Below are 14,869 nucleotides of genomic sequence, written 5' to 3'. Positions count from 1 at the left end.
TTTCCCAAAGACCCCGTCTCTCAACTCCAGGAATGAGGTGCAGGGAGGGAGATGCAGTCATTGCCAAGAGCACCTGGCAAGACGGTGTCCCAGAAGCCCTTTTTCCTGTCCCAAAGCCTGTGACTGTAGATGGACTTGTGTTTGGGAGGTCCCTCCAGTTGGGTGAGACAATACCCTGAAAACTTTTAGGATCAAGCTGTGGGGTTTCGTGTGTGTTGGGGTTGGAACCCTGGGCTCGCACGTGCGAGGCGGTGCCCGACCATGAGCTGCGGCTCCAGCCCTGTTGTTTTCTTTATTTTGAGTCAGGGTCTTCTAAGCTGGCCTCAGACTGGGTCCTTCTGCCTCAGTCTCCTGAGCAGCTGGGATGACCGACAAGGGCACAGTCTCCAGCTAAAATCGTTAATAATTTTGTGCATGAAACCCAGTTCCGTGGTGTGCAGTTTCCCCCGTGGCATAGTTTGCTCTGGGGGCGGAAGGTAGCTCCGCAGCGGAGCAGATCCTGGTACACCCAGGCCCTGCTTGCACACCCCCCCCAGAAAAGAAAAAAATACATTAAAAATTTTTGGAGCATTTCAGATTTCATTTTTTGGATTAGGGATGCTCAACCTATGTCACACAAAACAGTTCCACTGGCCTAAAAGTCCCTGTGCTCGGCTCCTCAGCCCTCCCCTGTCACCTGGCAGGCGCTGCCCTTGCTTTCCCACGGTGGCACCAGCAGCCGCCTGCCTTCTCGGTTTGGCTTTCGCCTGGCAAAATGTCTGTCGGTCTCCCCGGCGTCTCCTCGTGGCGTGGTGCTCCAGTTTTGGCTTGGTTTTGGTGGAGCTGGGCTGGAACCCAGGACCTCCTGCATGCCCAGCACCCACTCACCACTAGGCTGCACCCAGCCCTGGAGAGTTCTGGAGGTTTTTTTTTTTTTTTTTTTGGTACTGCGGCTTGAACTCGGGGGCACTCGACCTCTGAGCCACATCCCAGCCCTTTAAATATTTTCTTTAGAGACAGGGTCTCACTAAGTTGCTTAGCGCCTCGCTATTGCTGAGGCTGGCTTTGAACCCACGTTCCTCCTGCCTCAGCCTCCCCTGCTGCTGGGATGGCAGGCGTGGGCCACCGCACCCGGCCAGTTCTGGAGTTTTTTATCTGCCCAATGGGAAGCTCCATGAGTCGCCCCACTGCCCCTCAACCTGGAGAAGACAGCCAGGATCAGAAGGACTCGGCCCAAGCCCCCTCTTTGTGGGAGGCCCTGGGATGATCTGCACAGAGGGATGTGATGCGGGAGCCTGGCATAGGCAGGTGGCCCTGAGAGCAGGGACGGAGCAGCACGTGGCTGAGGAATGCTGGAGGGGACGCCAGGAGGAGGGTGCAGGGCACTGGGGCCCGTGGGGGAGAGCCGGGGCCCTGGCCTGCTCCCTCCAAGGTCCCCAGTCCCTCTGGGGGCAGGGATCCAGGTGCAGTGGGGGCCCCTCAGACTCCTTCCACCGAGCCAGCGGCTTCCAGCCAGCACCGGGTTTTGCATCTTGGCTCCTGCTATATTCCACGTGTGGGACACCATTTCTCTCCACCCCCGCACTCCGCCCGGTCACCTCTGAATTTCTTCAATTGAAATACTCACAGCCATAATATTCATCTTCTTAAAATGAATAATTTAATGGCTTTTAGTATATTCACGAGGTTGTGCGACTATCACTACTATTTTGTTTGTTTGTTTGTTTTGTGGAGCTGGGGATTGAACCCAGGGCCTTGTGCATGCGAGGCAAGCCCTCTACCAACTGATATCCCCAGCCCCAGTCACTACTATTTAATTGCAGAAAATTTTCTCCAACTCATGGAAACCCCGCCCCTATGAGCTCATCCCCAGCCCACCCCCACTGGACCCTGGCAACCATTCATCTGTTTTCTGCTTCTGTGGATTTCCTTGCTCTGGACATTTCTTATCAATGGAATCACACACTGTGTGGCCTTTCCTGTCTGGATTTTGTTATTTGGCATCAAGTTTTCAAGGCTCATCCACATCCAAGCCTGTGGCAGGGCTTCCTTCTTTTTACAGCTAAGTAATATTCCACTGTGTGGCTGGATCATACTCTGTGGACCCAGTCATCTGTGGATGGACAGTGTGGTTTACATTTTTGACTATTATAAGTAATGCTGTTGTGCCAGATATGGTTGTGCACACCTGCAATCCCAGCAACTCAGGAGGCTGAGGCAGGAGGATCACAAATTTGAGGCTAGCCTCAGCAACTTAGTGAGAGGATGTCTCAAAAAATAAATAGGGCTGGGGATGTGGCTCAGTAGTAAAGCACTCAATTCTCAGTTCCAAAAGTAATTACATAATGCTATTGTGAACATTCTCTTGGGTGTGCATCTCGGTGTGGAAATGCCAGATCACATATTCACACTTAACCCTTTGAGGAAGTGCCAGTCTGTTTTCAAAGTGGCTGAACCACTTGACCTTCCACCTGCAATGCATGTGGGTCCACCTGTTTTTTTTTTCTTTCATCCTCACCAGCACTTGTCATCTGCCTTTTCAATCATAGCCATCCTGATGTCTTGATGTGCATTTCCACGGTGGCTCAAGAACTGGCCATCTTCTCACGAGCCATTGGTCCTTTGCCTATATTCTTTGGAGGAATATCTTAGATACTTCTTTACCTTCGCCTTTTGAAAAATTTCAAGATTTCCTTCCACTTGGTGGATTTTCTTTTCCCCTTCTTAAGAGTGTCCTTGTAAGACAAAGTCTTGACGGAGGCTGGTTTCTCATTTTTTGTTGCTTGTACCTTCAGCGCCTGCCAAGGCAAAGTCAAGTCATCAAGACAGTGTGGCTTGGTGTAAGGACATACAGACCAGTGAATAAAACCAAGAGTGCCCAAATAACTCCCCCCACACACACCTGTGGTCGTCTGGTCTTCAGTGTGGGCACAAGAACTGGTCATTGGGAAAAGAATAGTCTTTTCAACAAGTGATCTAGCTCAAGGTCCTGAGGATTTACACCTGCCTTTGTGTTCTTCAAAGTTTCTTGGCTTTAGCTTTTACATTTAGGTCTTTGTGGGAGGCCGTTGTGCTGTGTGACCAGCATTTTCCTTCCCTGATTGGTTGGGGCTCTGTTGGTCACTTCCCATGATCTGGCCACATCAAAGTGGCCCTAGATGACTGCCCCGATCTTTGAAGTAGCAGAATGTGTCTTCGTGCATGGGCGTGCCTTCCTACAGCCCCATGGGTTGAGCTATGCTCACCTGTTCCTTTGTGATACTACCCCTTTGCCCTGTTTGGGATGGAATGTTCCATGGAAACGCCCTTTATGTGTCCCCTTCTCTTGCTCTGCCCTTGGGTGTGGCCTTCCTAGGTGTCAACCTGCTGGCAGCAGACATCATGAAGCAGACTGAACCCCCTGAAACCTGGCCCCTTGCCTCATCTGAATGGCTTCTCCTCAATAAAAGGGGTCAGCACGTGCTCGCTTTCTTTCTGCGGACCCTTAAGGTCAGAGGAGCTGTCACAAGACCCCAAAGAAAAAGGTATTTCTCTTGTGTGGCTATTTCGTGCAGCCCAGTTCCCCTGGAGTGACCCTGAGTGTTTTTGACACTGTTCTTGAATACATTTTCAGTTAATTTTTGTATACAGTGTGAGGTGGGGATCTGTATCAGTTTTCTAGCTGCTGTAACAAAATTACCACAAACACAGGGGCTTAAAATAACACTTATCTTACAGGCCTAAACACTGGAAGTCAGAAACGGATTTCACTAAAACCAGGGTGTCTGCAGGCTGTAGGTTTAGAGGCTCTGGTTGATAATCTATTTCCTCGCCTTTTCCAGCTTTGGGACCACCTGCAGCTCTTGGCTCTGGGTCTCCTTGTCCAGCTAGCAACAGAGGGCTGAGTCTTCCTGACACCATCACCCCTCTGGGCACCCCTCTTCTGCTTTGCTCTTCTATTTATAGGGACTTTTTTGGTTACCTTTGGCCATCTAGAAAACCTATTTAAGGACAACTGAGTATCAACCTAATTTCATCTGCCATCAGAGTTCCCCCTTGTAAACTATCCTCATACCTTTACGCATTCAGAGAGTTAGGGGTGACCATCTTGTGGGGGCATTATTCTACATAGCAGAGTCCAGCTTCCTTCTTCTCTGGGTGGCTATCCCATTGTTCCAGCACCATTTATTGAAAAGACTTTTTGTTTTTTTCCAGTAAATGCTGAGCAAGCAATTTACCACTGAGCCACACCCTCAGCCCTGAAGACACTTTTTTCCCCATTGAAGAGACCTGGCCCCTTGTTAAAGACTGACCACAGACATATGGGTTTATTTTTGCATCTCAGTTCTGCTGCCTAAGGTCTGACTCTGGGGATCCAACCAAGCAGCTCTGGCCTCCAGCCCCAAACACCAAACAGAAAAGATAATGAAGAAAGGCATGAAATGAACTGATTAGAATCATGTCCTTAGCCATGTCTTCAAGGGACTGACAATGACTTTGAGTTTCTACAGAAAGGAGAATGAGGGCAAGCATTTGGGGTTTGTACAGTTGGAGGCTTTTCACAGCTGCCAAAGCAGATGATCTTGAGGTGTGGGCTGCCCATCATTATCTCAGGATTGGTCAAGTGGAGCCTCATCCACAATAAGAAAGGATAGCTTCAACTCACCTCACGCTGTTTATCAGGGAGGTTGGATCTTGTTCCTGGAACCCATGGTGACTTAAGAGCACAGGAGACAGACACAATAAGGGGACAGAGATGCCAAGTCTTTAATCCTGGTTTTAGCTACAACTGCAGGCACAAGTGAAGATAGTCCTTGTTACAGTTCTACTCACTGATCTACATGTCTGTCTTTAGGCCAATACCACACTGGCCTGAATACTGTAGCTTTGTAGTAAGTTTAAAACTAGGAAGTGTGAATTCCTTGTGAATTTTAGGACCAGCTTTTCAATTTCTACAAAAAAAAAGTTTGCATTTTGATAGTGATTATTTTGCATCTCTATAACTTGGGGAGTACTGCCATCTTATTTTCCAATCCATGAACATGGGACGTCTTTCCATGAACATCTTTAACTTTCTTCAGTGAAATCTTCATTTTCAGTGTACAGGTCTTGCACTTCTGTTGTTTACTCCTGAGTATTTTATTCTGTATGATGCTATGGCAAATGGAATTGTTTTGACACTGATTTTAAAATGCACTGAGTGAGTCTCATTGCACTTAACTATACTCCACGGAATTACCTCAGCACTGGAAGGAGCCGCTCCTTACACCCCCAGGCCTGGCAGCCCTCTGCTCCTCAAATCCCTCCTTACCCATGTTATGGAGCTTGTCAGGTGCAACCAGGCGGGAGGGCTTTTTGGGTCCTCGGAGGGACCCAGCAGCCTCCAGAGTGTTTGCTAAAGCAATTCAACAGATGTACTGAGCTCCTTACTCTATGTCAGACACAGTTCTGGAGACTCGCCAGGCATCAATGAATAAAACAACACAAACATCTTGACTCTTAGGGAGCTTATATTTTAATTAGAAGAGACAACAAATGCAACAGATAAATAAACTTAACAGATATCAAAGCCCACCAAAATACCACCTTCTCCAGGAAACCTTCCCGAATCTCCTCACGCCATCCCAACCCCATGGCCCCTTCTGTGGGGACGCAGGCCTGCCTCCGTGCTCCTCCTAAGCCAACTCAGGGAAGGGCTCAGGCACAGCTCCCAAAGATTCAAAGGGCGGGCACAGAAGACATCGCCCTTCCCTGTCGGGGCTTCACTTGCCGGACTGCGCATGTGCGTACCGCAGACCGACCAAATCGCTCAGACAGGTGTGGTGGGGTTGGCCTTCGCGCAGGCGCACTGGCGGCCGCCGGGAGCGCTTCCGTCTCCCCGCCGCCCCGCCGTCGCCATGGCCGCGCCCGCCTCGGGCCTCATCTCGGTGTTCTCCAGCCCGCAGGAACTGGGCGCGTCATTAGCGCAGTTGGTGGCGCAGCGGGCCGCATGCTGCCTGGAAGGGACCCGGGGCCGCTTCGCGCTCGGCCTGTCGGGCGGCAGCCTCGTGTCGATGCTGGCCCGGGAGTTGCCCGCCGCCGCCGCCCCCGCCGGGCCCGCCAGCCTAGCGCGGTGGACGCTGGGTTTCTGCGACGAGCGGCTGGTGCCCTTCGAGCACGCCGAGAGCACGTACGGCCTCTACCGGGTGAGAACTACGGGGGCCGCCGGGGGTCACGCCGAGAGGGCCGCGCCCACCTCCTGAACTGCGGCTACGGGCGCCGCCGGGAATCACGCCCAGAGGGCCCCGCCCACCGCCCGAGCCTCCCCTTTGTGGGTGGGGTCACTCAGGGCCTCGCCTTGCCCTCTGCTGTTGTCTGGGACTGATGGGTGTCCTGAGGTGCCACCTGGGCCACACCACTCTCCATTTCTATGTGGGTGGTCCAGTGTGACTAGGCAGAGGGACGAGTTTGGCCAAAGAGCTAGAAGTGACACTAAATAACGCATTGTATCACAGGTTCCATTGGTGGCCGCCCTGCATGTAAGGGGACCAAAGAGCCAGGCGTCTGGGATCCTGGTGGATCCTGGCCCTGTTCCTTATCTGGGGCTGAGGAGGAGGATCGCGAGTTCAAAACCAGCCGCAGCAACTTAGCGAGACCCTGTGTCTAAAGAAGATATTTTAAAAATGGGATTGGAATGTGGCTCAGTGATTAAGGGGCCCTGAGTTCAATCCCCAGTGCCAAAAGAAAAAGAAAGTGTGTTGTTCCTTTCCTTGTGTAACTTTTTTAAAACTTTGCATTTTTTAAAATTAAGAGACAAAATTCTAACAAAGCAGCAAAAGAGAGATTATGTGGCCATTCTCCGAGTGTCCCCGTTGTGGGGTCCTGTGCTCTGTGCTAGGGCTGCAACGGGGAGCCGGGCGGTTTCCTCCAGGGCTTGCAGCATGGACGTCCCCCGACCCAGCGTGAGGGAGCTGGCTTGGAAGGCTGCAGGAGCTGGCCACGGATAGCTGGCACAAGGGGATGCTGCCAAACCAAAGGCCATGTCGGGCCGGGACTTGCTTCTTCTGCTGGTTTTCTAGGGCTGCGAAGCAAATGACCATAAACTGAGTGGCTTAAAAACGACAGGAATTTATGTCCTCACCCACTGAAGGTTAGAGCTGGAGTCAGGGGGTCCCAGTGCCACGCTGCCTTGGGAGCTCTGGGGGAGGTCTTCCTGCCGGGGTTCCTTGGCTAGTGGCAGCCTCCCTCCAGGCCGCCCCCTCTGTTCCGGAGCCTTCTCTCATTCCTTTCATCCTAGGATGCGAGTCTTCTAAGTGACTTTGGGACAACCCGGTCTAGAATGAATGGGCCTTAACTAATTTCATCGGAAGTTACGCTCTTTCTTCTTCCGCAGCACTGGATGAGCCAGGGCCTCACGCACGCAGAGCAAACTCTCCCACTGAGCTTCACTCCCAGCCCTTTTTATTTTATTTTGAGACAGGGTCTGACAAAGTTGCTGGGGCTGGCCTCAAACTTGTGATCCTCCTGCCTCAGCCTCCTATGTAGCTGGGAGTAGAGATGTGCCCCAGCACACCCCAGTTGTAACCCTATTTCTTAGCAAGATCATATTCTGGGGTTCTAGGTGGTTGTGAGTTCTGGAGGTACACCATTCACCCCACTACAGGGTGCAGAGGCATTTCCCTCCTTGAGGTGGGACCTGGGTCCTCTAGGCCTCTGCATTTCTGCTTCGAGGCCTTGGCCCTGTTGCCGTGGAGAATCAGCCGGGGCCGCCCTCCTGGGGACCTGCAGCATGCGCAGCATGTTCAGAAGGAACCCACCCAGTTCCACCGGCCATTCTGTTTCTAGGAACCTGATCCCCTGAAGCCACCCAGCCCCTGCTCCAGACTCCCTGGAAGCCCAGCCTGACCTGGGGCACCCTGTCCCCGTGACCACCGAGGGCCAACTCCCGGGAGAACCTGGCGGGGGCAGGGGTGGAGTAAGTGAAGGGCTCAGGAGTCGCCTGGCCTCAGCCAGGCTGTGAGGAGCCCTGGGCCGGAAAGGGCCGAGAGGGTGCCCCTCCTCTGGGCTTCTGTGTCCACTGCGTCTGTGGGGCGTCGGCTCGAGGCCACCCAGGAGGGTGGTGTGTAGTATCATAGCCCTGGGGAGGGGACAGCCCGGGGCCTATAGCCCATGTGACGATGTGACGTGCAGAGGGAGGAACTGGAAGGAGGTGACAGAAAGGGGCCTGGGCGCTTCCAGCTGGGTTTGCCCAGCGAGTCCCTGTGAGGGTGGCACAGGTGGCGCTGCTGGGCTTGAGTGTTCGTGTCCCCACAGGATGAAGTCCTATCTCCAAGGAGATGGTCCTGGGAGGAGGAGCCTTGGGGAGGTGACGGAGGCCCACCTTAGAGACCAGGAGACCCGATGAGTCCCTTCCTGGGCACAAGGACCCAGCGAGACCGTCTGAACTGCAGGCCGCCCCATCTGCTCCTTTGTCACAGCAGTCCAGTAGACAGACAGGGACAGAGTGGGGACGCCCGTCCAACCGTGAATCTGACCCTGCCCCCGCTCGGCTCACACACCCCCCGTGGCTCCCTACTGCCCCCAACATGGAGCTCCTTCTCAGACCTGCAGCACATGGGCAGGGCAGCTGGCAGGTCCTTCAGCCCTGTCCCCACCTGCTCTGGGGACACTGGAGTGTCGTCGCTTCTCCTCTGTGGCCTGCACAGCATTGTGGTGGCCGAGCTGCCCTTGGCTTGAGGTTGGGCTCCGAGAGGCTGCGGGAGGTCGCTGTGGGCTGTCTCAGCAGGTCAGAGGTCTGGGGCCGCCTCCCCGCCACAGGTCAGGGTGGCCCTGCGGCCCACAGTGGGAAAGGTGCGGGGGCCCCAGGAGGAGGCGGCCGGGAGGCCCAGGAGTTGTGTAGGGGGGTTGGCGAGGCGGAGGGCGGGGCCATGACCGTGAACTTGAAGGACCCCCGGTGGAAAGCTGCTGGTAGCACTTGGCCACTGTGACTCCAGCTTGCCCAGGGTGGCCACTCTCCTTCTGCGGGGACCCTCCTGTTCTGGCCCCAAGGGCAGCTGAGGTCCCAGTGAACCTTGTCCCGAGGGCCATGTTACCTGGGCCCTGGAATCTGGTCTTGGCCAGGACCGGTCTCGGCGCCTCCATCTCCCTGGGTGTAAGTGGGAACAGGACAGCGCCTCAGCTGGAGGATCCAGGTGGTCACGTCGCTGTTGGTGACATTGTCCCTCTGTCTGCCACAGACGCAGCTGCTCTCCAGACTGCCCATCCCAGACAGCCAAGTGATCACCATTGACCCCACGCTGCCCGTGGAGGAGGCGGCCGAGGACTACGCCAAGAAGCTGAGACAGGTGGGTCCCTCTGAGCAGCCCTGTGACCATCAGCAACCAGAGGTGGCCCTGGGGCCGCTCCGCAGAGGAAACACCCCAGGACTCAGCCCCACGTGGGGAAGCTCTAGGGTTGCCTGGCTGCTGGCATGCAGTGGTGGGTCCAGGTCCCTACATCTTAGGGACAGTTGTGTCCCCAGACCCGGGCCAGGACTCTTAGCCAGTCGGACACATGAAAAGTGGAACCTCAGATTATAATCTCCTGCATCACAAGCTGCACAGCGCTGTTGCCTGGGTTCCAGCCACAGCCGTCCCGTGGGGCCCTCTGGTGTTGATTCCCGCAGGCCCCGTCACACGCCAAGACCTAGGCTGATGAGGTCGTTCTGCTGAGTGCTGTGGTGCTGACGTGTGACTGCAGGTCATCAGAGGGGGTGACTGTGATGCCTAACAGAATGCAAACGCTAAGCAAGTCGGGGAATGATGACGAGGAAGAGGGCCCAGCCGCTCAGTGTGGACGCAGCTTAGAAAGTGTTGACGATCCAGAACTTGGAGGGGGAGCAGAGGGCGGGTCGTATTGTGTTCCTCTTTCTAACAAATCCCCGTTTCCTCCCATGCCCTCGCGCTCTCAACCCCTCTCCCCTGCCCAGGCCTTCCAAGGAGACTCCATCCCGGTTTTTGACCTGCTGATCCTGGGGGTGGGCCCTGATGGCCACACCTGCTCCCTCTTTCCAGACCACCCCCTCCTGCAGGTGAGAGCACCCGCGTAGACCCTGTGGACCTGTGTCCTGAGCCCCTGGTGTCTGGAGCTTCCAGAGGGTGGTGGCCCAAGGTGGCGGTGGTGGCTAAAGCCAGGACTGAGACTGGCCTGCACCAGCCCCACCTGCCCAGCCCTGCTGAGCCCCACGTGACCCACCCTAAACAGAGACCTCAAGCAGGGGGTGCAGCTCAGCGGTAGAGCACTGACCTAGCATGTGTTCATCTCTGTCACTAGTGTTTGATCTCCATCTCTGCAAAAACAGGTGGGGGACCTTAAATAACCTGCCGTAGGACTGCTGGGAGAGCATGGGGTAAGGGATGGGCCAGGCCTGGTGTGCAAGACCGTTCAGGCAGCAGACATCCGCTTGCCTTCTGTTCCCTGCCATGGCCTTCCTTCCCCAGGAGCGAGAGAAGATCGTGGCTCCCATCAGTGACTCCCCAAAGCCACCTCCACAGCGTGTGACCCTTACGCTACCTGTGCTAAATGCAGCCCGAACTGTTATCTTTGTGGCCACTGGAGAAGGCAAGGCTGCTGTTCTGAAGGTAATGGCCAGGGTTCCAGTCCCAGGAGGGTTATGGGCACCAGGGATATGACCAGAATATGACCCCAAATGCTATTGTGCTAGAGAAATCAGATCTGAAAATAGTTCACTGATTCTTGAGTCAAAGGGGGAAATCAAAGTTGCAATTATGGGCTAGTTAGGAATTCACACACATGAGATGAAATTGATGTCGCATGGCCAAAGATGTGCTCAGAAGTAAATTCATAGCATAAAATACATAATTTTTTGTTTGTTTTTTGTACCAGGGATTGAATCTAGAAGTGATTAACCACTGAGGCACTAGCCCTTTTTGTTTTATTTTAAGACAGGGCCTTGCTAAATTGATAAGGACCTCACTAAGTTGCTGAAGCTGGCCTCAAACTTGCAATCCTTCTGCCTCAGCCTCCTAGGTTGCTGGGATTACACATGTGTGCCACCACCCCCAACTTAAATGCATAATTTAAAAAATTTTTTGTTGTTGTTGTTACTGGAGGTTGAGTCCCTACCACTGAGCTATGCCCCCAGCCATTTTATTTTGAGACAGGGTCTTAGTAAGTTCTGGAGGCTGGCCCCAGCCTCCTGAGTTGCTGGAATTACAGGTGTGTGCCACCATTCCCAGAACTTAAATGAATTTTTAAAATTATTAAAGAGGAAACAGTAAATGCTTTATTTTAGAATTAGGAAGAGGGCAATAATATTAAATTGAAGAGGGCTGGGGTTGTGGCTCAGTGTTAGAATGCTAGCCTAGCATGCATGAGGCACTGGGTTAGATCCTCAGCACCACATTAAAACAAAAAATTAAGTGTGTCCACCTAAAACTAAAAAATATTTTTAAACAATATTAAATTGAAGAAAAGCTAGCAGAAGGAGTGAGTGCAGTTAAAATCAGAAATTGATGGGTTGGTTAATATTTTTTAAAGTCTAAAATAAGTAGATCTAAAAGATGGACAAAGCCCTATCAGTGCTAATCAAGAGAAAAAACAATGTTGCGTTAGGAATAAGAATAAGATAAAGTATAGCTACACAGAACATTTTAAGAAAGTATAGAATAAAATATTAAAAATAAGCTGTAAGTTGGGCTGGGGTGGTGGCTCAGCGATAGAGAGCTCGCCTCGCACACGTGAGGCCCTGGGCTCGATCCTCAGCACCACATAAAAATAAACGAATGAAATAAATGTTTTGTGTCCAACTACAACTAAAAAATAAATGCTAAAAAAAAAAGCTATAAGTAATTTCTAAAAATATTCAAATGCCATTGTCGAACAGGCCAATGGGCAACTGTGGAAGACACTAGAATATTTTTTGAATATATAATAAAAATAAAAGCTGTCGAGCCCAGACGTCCTCCCGGGGTGGCTTAATGCTGGGGTTCAAGGTGCAGACGGCTCTGGATGGTCCTGTAGGCCAAGCTCCCTGCCAGCGATGGCCAGCGTGCAGCCCCCCACGCCCCAGCTCTCCCATCTTAGGGGGTGGTGCAGGTCCACGTGGCTGCTGCTGCGAGTGGGAGCTCAGGCCAGCGACTCGCCTCCCCGGGCCGTGGCAGGAATCGAGGTCCCCAAAGCTGTCGCAGAGGTGGAGACACACAGAGGGCCTGGGGGAGAGAAGGCAGCACAGTGTCCCTCAGTGTCCACAGAAGATTGTTCTAGAACCTCCTAGAGACCAAAGTCCATCCGAAGTCCCTTCTGTAAAATCATGCACTGTTGCACCTCAGCTGGACACATCCTCTGTAGCCTTCAAATGTCCCTTGGGGACTTAGAAAACCAGATATAGTGTCACGGCCCTGTAAAGAGGTGTCGGGTAATCCCAGTGGCTTGGGAGGCGGAGGCCGGAGGATGGCGGGTTCAAACCAGCCTCAGCAACGGTGAGGCCCAAGCAACTCAGGGAGGCTGTGTCCCTAAAAAAAAATACAGAACAGGGCTGGGAGGTGGCTCAGTGGTCAGTGCCCCTGAGTTCAGTCCCTGGTACCAAAAAAAAAAAAAAAAAAGAGTTGTCACTGTGTTGTTTAGGGAATCACAACAAAGGAAGATGTTGGAATGGGTTCAACACACTTTTCTTTTTCTGGAATGTGCTGGGTGTCTGGTGGGTGGATCCCGCGGAGGCAGAACCCCTGGACGCAGCACCTGCCCACACTCGGCCATCTGCATTCATAACTCCCAGTGATGACGAGTCAGGTCAGGGTCAGCACCCCACAGCCTCCTGGACCACATGGCGCCAGCTGGGCATGGTCCTATCTTGGTAGATGATTGGGCACAAAAGTCAAATGAAAAAAGAAGAAATTTCTAGAAAATTCCCATTTCACTGCCCTTAGTGAAGTCTTTCTAGCGCACCCACCACTTGGGTACAGATCAGCTGAGCTGCTGTAGCAGGGACCGGGCCATCGCCTGCGAGGCTGGACGCCCAGAGCTCTGGCCTCCGCAGTGGGAGCTGGCCCAGCACCACAGCCACGGGCAGGGCCCTTCCCACGGCTGTGGGTCGGGGCAGCTGAGGAGGGCGGAGGCTGAGCATCCCGAATCCAAAGTGTCCCCAAGTCCCCAAGTTTGAGCTCCAGCAGAAGGCCCCAGTGGACAGTCCTACACCCGGGAACTGACCCTGCACAGACGTGAAGTTTCAGTTTTCCCTCCAGATACCAGAATCAGTGAGCGTGTGGGAGGGGTGGACAGAGCACCAAGTCCTGTCCCCACGATGCTCGAGACCTGGGTGTGCACAGTCCGAATCCAAAAACCCAGTTTCTGCCGCTCTCCCGGCCGGGCGCTGTGGCAGGGACTACCGACCACTCGGTCCCCTTCAGGAGTCACCGTGGGGCTCTGAGAGGCCGAGGGCGCTGGGGTCTCACGCTCTGTCCCCTCCTCGCAGCGCATTCTGGAGGACAAGGAGGAGAAGCCACTGCCCGCCGCCCTGGTCCAGCCCCACACGGGGACGCTGCGCTGGTTCCTGGACGAGGCGGCCGCCCGCCTCCTGTCTGTGCCCTTTGAGAAGCATTCCACGTTGTAGCCGGCAGGGGGACGCCAGGGCCACCAGGGCCACCGAGGCTGTGCGCCAGGGACCTCCCGGGGCTGGGCCCCTCTGGCCACCGCTCCCGGCTGCCGGCTGCGTTTGGGAGGAGCCACGTGGTGCTATGAGAAGGAAGGGACCCAGCCGCCAGCTCTGCCTGGCGGGGTCAGCCACGCTGTGGGGCCGGGTGACCTGGGTATTAAAGGGAGCACTGCTGGAAGTCCCCACTGTCCTGTGGTCCTTCACGACAGCAGCCCTGGGGACCCCGCCCGCAGCCCTGGTCCATTGGCAGAGGGTGGGGCCTGATGTCCCTGGGGCCAGGGCACCTGGTGTGGCCGAAACAGAGTTCCACAAACTGGGTGGCTTAGGACAGGAGAGTCACCCTGTCCCTGCGGTGGCAGTGGGAAGTCCCAAGTCAGTGTGGGGGGTGGGTTCCCAGAGGCCCCGAGGCAGCCTCCACCCCAGGCCTCTCCTGCTTCTGGTGGCCACTGCCTTCATCCTTGGTGTCCCTGGGCTTGGGGACGCCTCGCTGCAGTCACAGCCTCTGTCTTCTCGTGGCCGTCACCCTGTATGTCTGTCTGTCTGTCCTCCCGCTCCTCCTCCTTCCTCTGCGGTGCCAGGAGGTGAACCCAGGGTCTCGCACCTGCGAGGTCACCACCCGGTAGTGGCTCCACCTCCAAGTCGCGCCCAGCCCTTTTGATTTTATTTTGGGTCAGTCTTGCTGAGTTGCCCAGGCTGGCCTTCAACTTTCGATCCTCCTGCCTCAGCCTCCAGAGTGGCCGGGATCATAGGTGTGCGCCACTGTGCTCCGCCTCTCTCCTGTTAAAAGGACGGCCGTGGTTGGAACTGGGACCACCCTAAGGAGTCCCCTCTGCAGAGACCCTTATTACAAATCATGTCCCATTCTGAAGTTTCAGGGTCAGGACATGGACCCGTCCTGGGGGGGCCACAGTTCCTCCTCAGCACACGTCCCCTGAGTGCTGACGGCCCGGCAGGGCCAGCGGTGGCCCCTGGGTCTGGCTGATGGCAGGCCTGCTCAGCACCTGAGGCCACCAATGTGCCCAATTCTGCCCAGAGTGGCGCTGTGCTGTTTCCCCAGAGTGCCCGCCGCTGCCCACCCGCAGCTTCTCCCAGCTCCAGGGACCCCACTCAGGAGGCCGGTGGGCACCTGGACTGCTCAGCCCTGCGCAGCTCTGGGGGCTGTGAGGGGCCGTGGGGGGTCCTGGGGCAGCCCCGCAGGCTGAGCGCAGGTGGGAATTGAAACTGCCTCTGGAGGCAGCTGCACGGGAGGGAGGGAGGGGGAGGGAGGCCAGGGCCACAGAA

General features: G+C 54.6%; 1 protein-coding gene across 1 annotated transcript; it reads left to right on the top strand.

The window, feature by feature from the left end:
- Positions 1 to 5,758: 5,758 nt before the first annotated feature.
- On the top strand, positions 5,759 to 13,769 carry Pgls (6-phosphogluconolactonase). The gene is made up of 5 exons (XM_076870477.2): positions 5,759 to 6,143; positions 9,174 to 9,281; positions 9,905 to 10,006; positions 10,416 to 10,556; positions 13,409 to 13,769. Exons 1-5 carry the CDS (start codon positions 5,856 to 5,858, stop codon positions 13,544 to 13,546), a joined length of 777 nt encoding a protein of 258 aa, XP_076726592.2. The 5' UTR covers positions 5,759 to 5,855; the 3' UTR covers positions 13,547 to 13,769.
- Positions 13,770 to 14,869: the final 1,100 nt, after the last annotated feature.

Source organism: Callospermophilus lateralis, chromosome 1, assembly GCF_048772815.1.
Source record: "Callospermophilus lateralis isolate mCalLat2 chromosome 1, mCalLat2.hap1, whole genome shotgun sequence".
Lineage (NCBI taxonomy): Eukaryota > Metazoa > Chordata > Mammalia > Rodentia > Sciuridae > Callospermophilus > Callospermophilus lateralis.
Note: the sequence above shows the minus strand (reverse complement) of the source record. Positions and strands in the feature narration are given on the sequence as shown.

Coding starts and splice junctions, on each gene's coding strand:
- Pgls (XM_076870477.2), top strand. CDS start 5,856: ATGGCCGCGCCCGCCTCGGGCCTCATCTCGGTGTTCTCCAGCCCGCAG. Junction 6,144..9,173: donor GCACGTACGGCCTCTACCGG/GTGAGAACTACG, acceptor TGTCTGCCACAG/ACGCAGCTGCTCTCCAGACT. Junction 10,557..13,408: donor GCAAGGCTGCTGTTCTGAAG/GTAATGGCCAGG, acceptor CCCTCCTCGCAG/CGCATTCTGGAGGACAAGGA.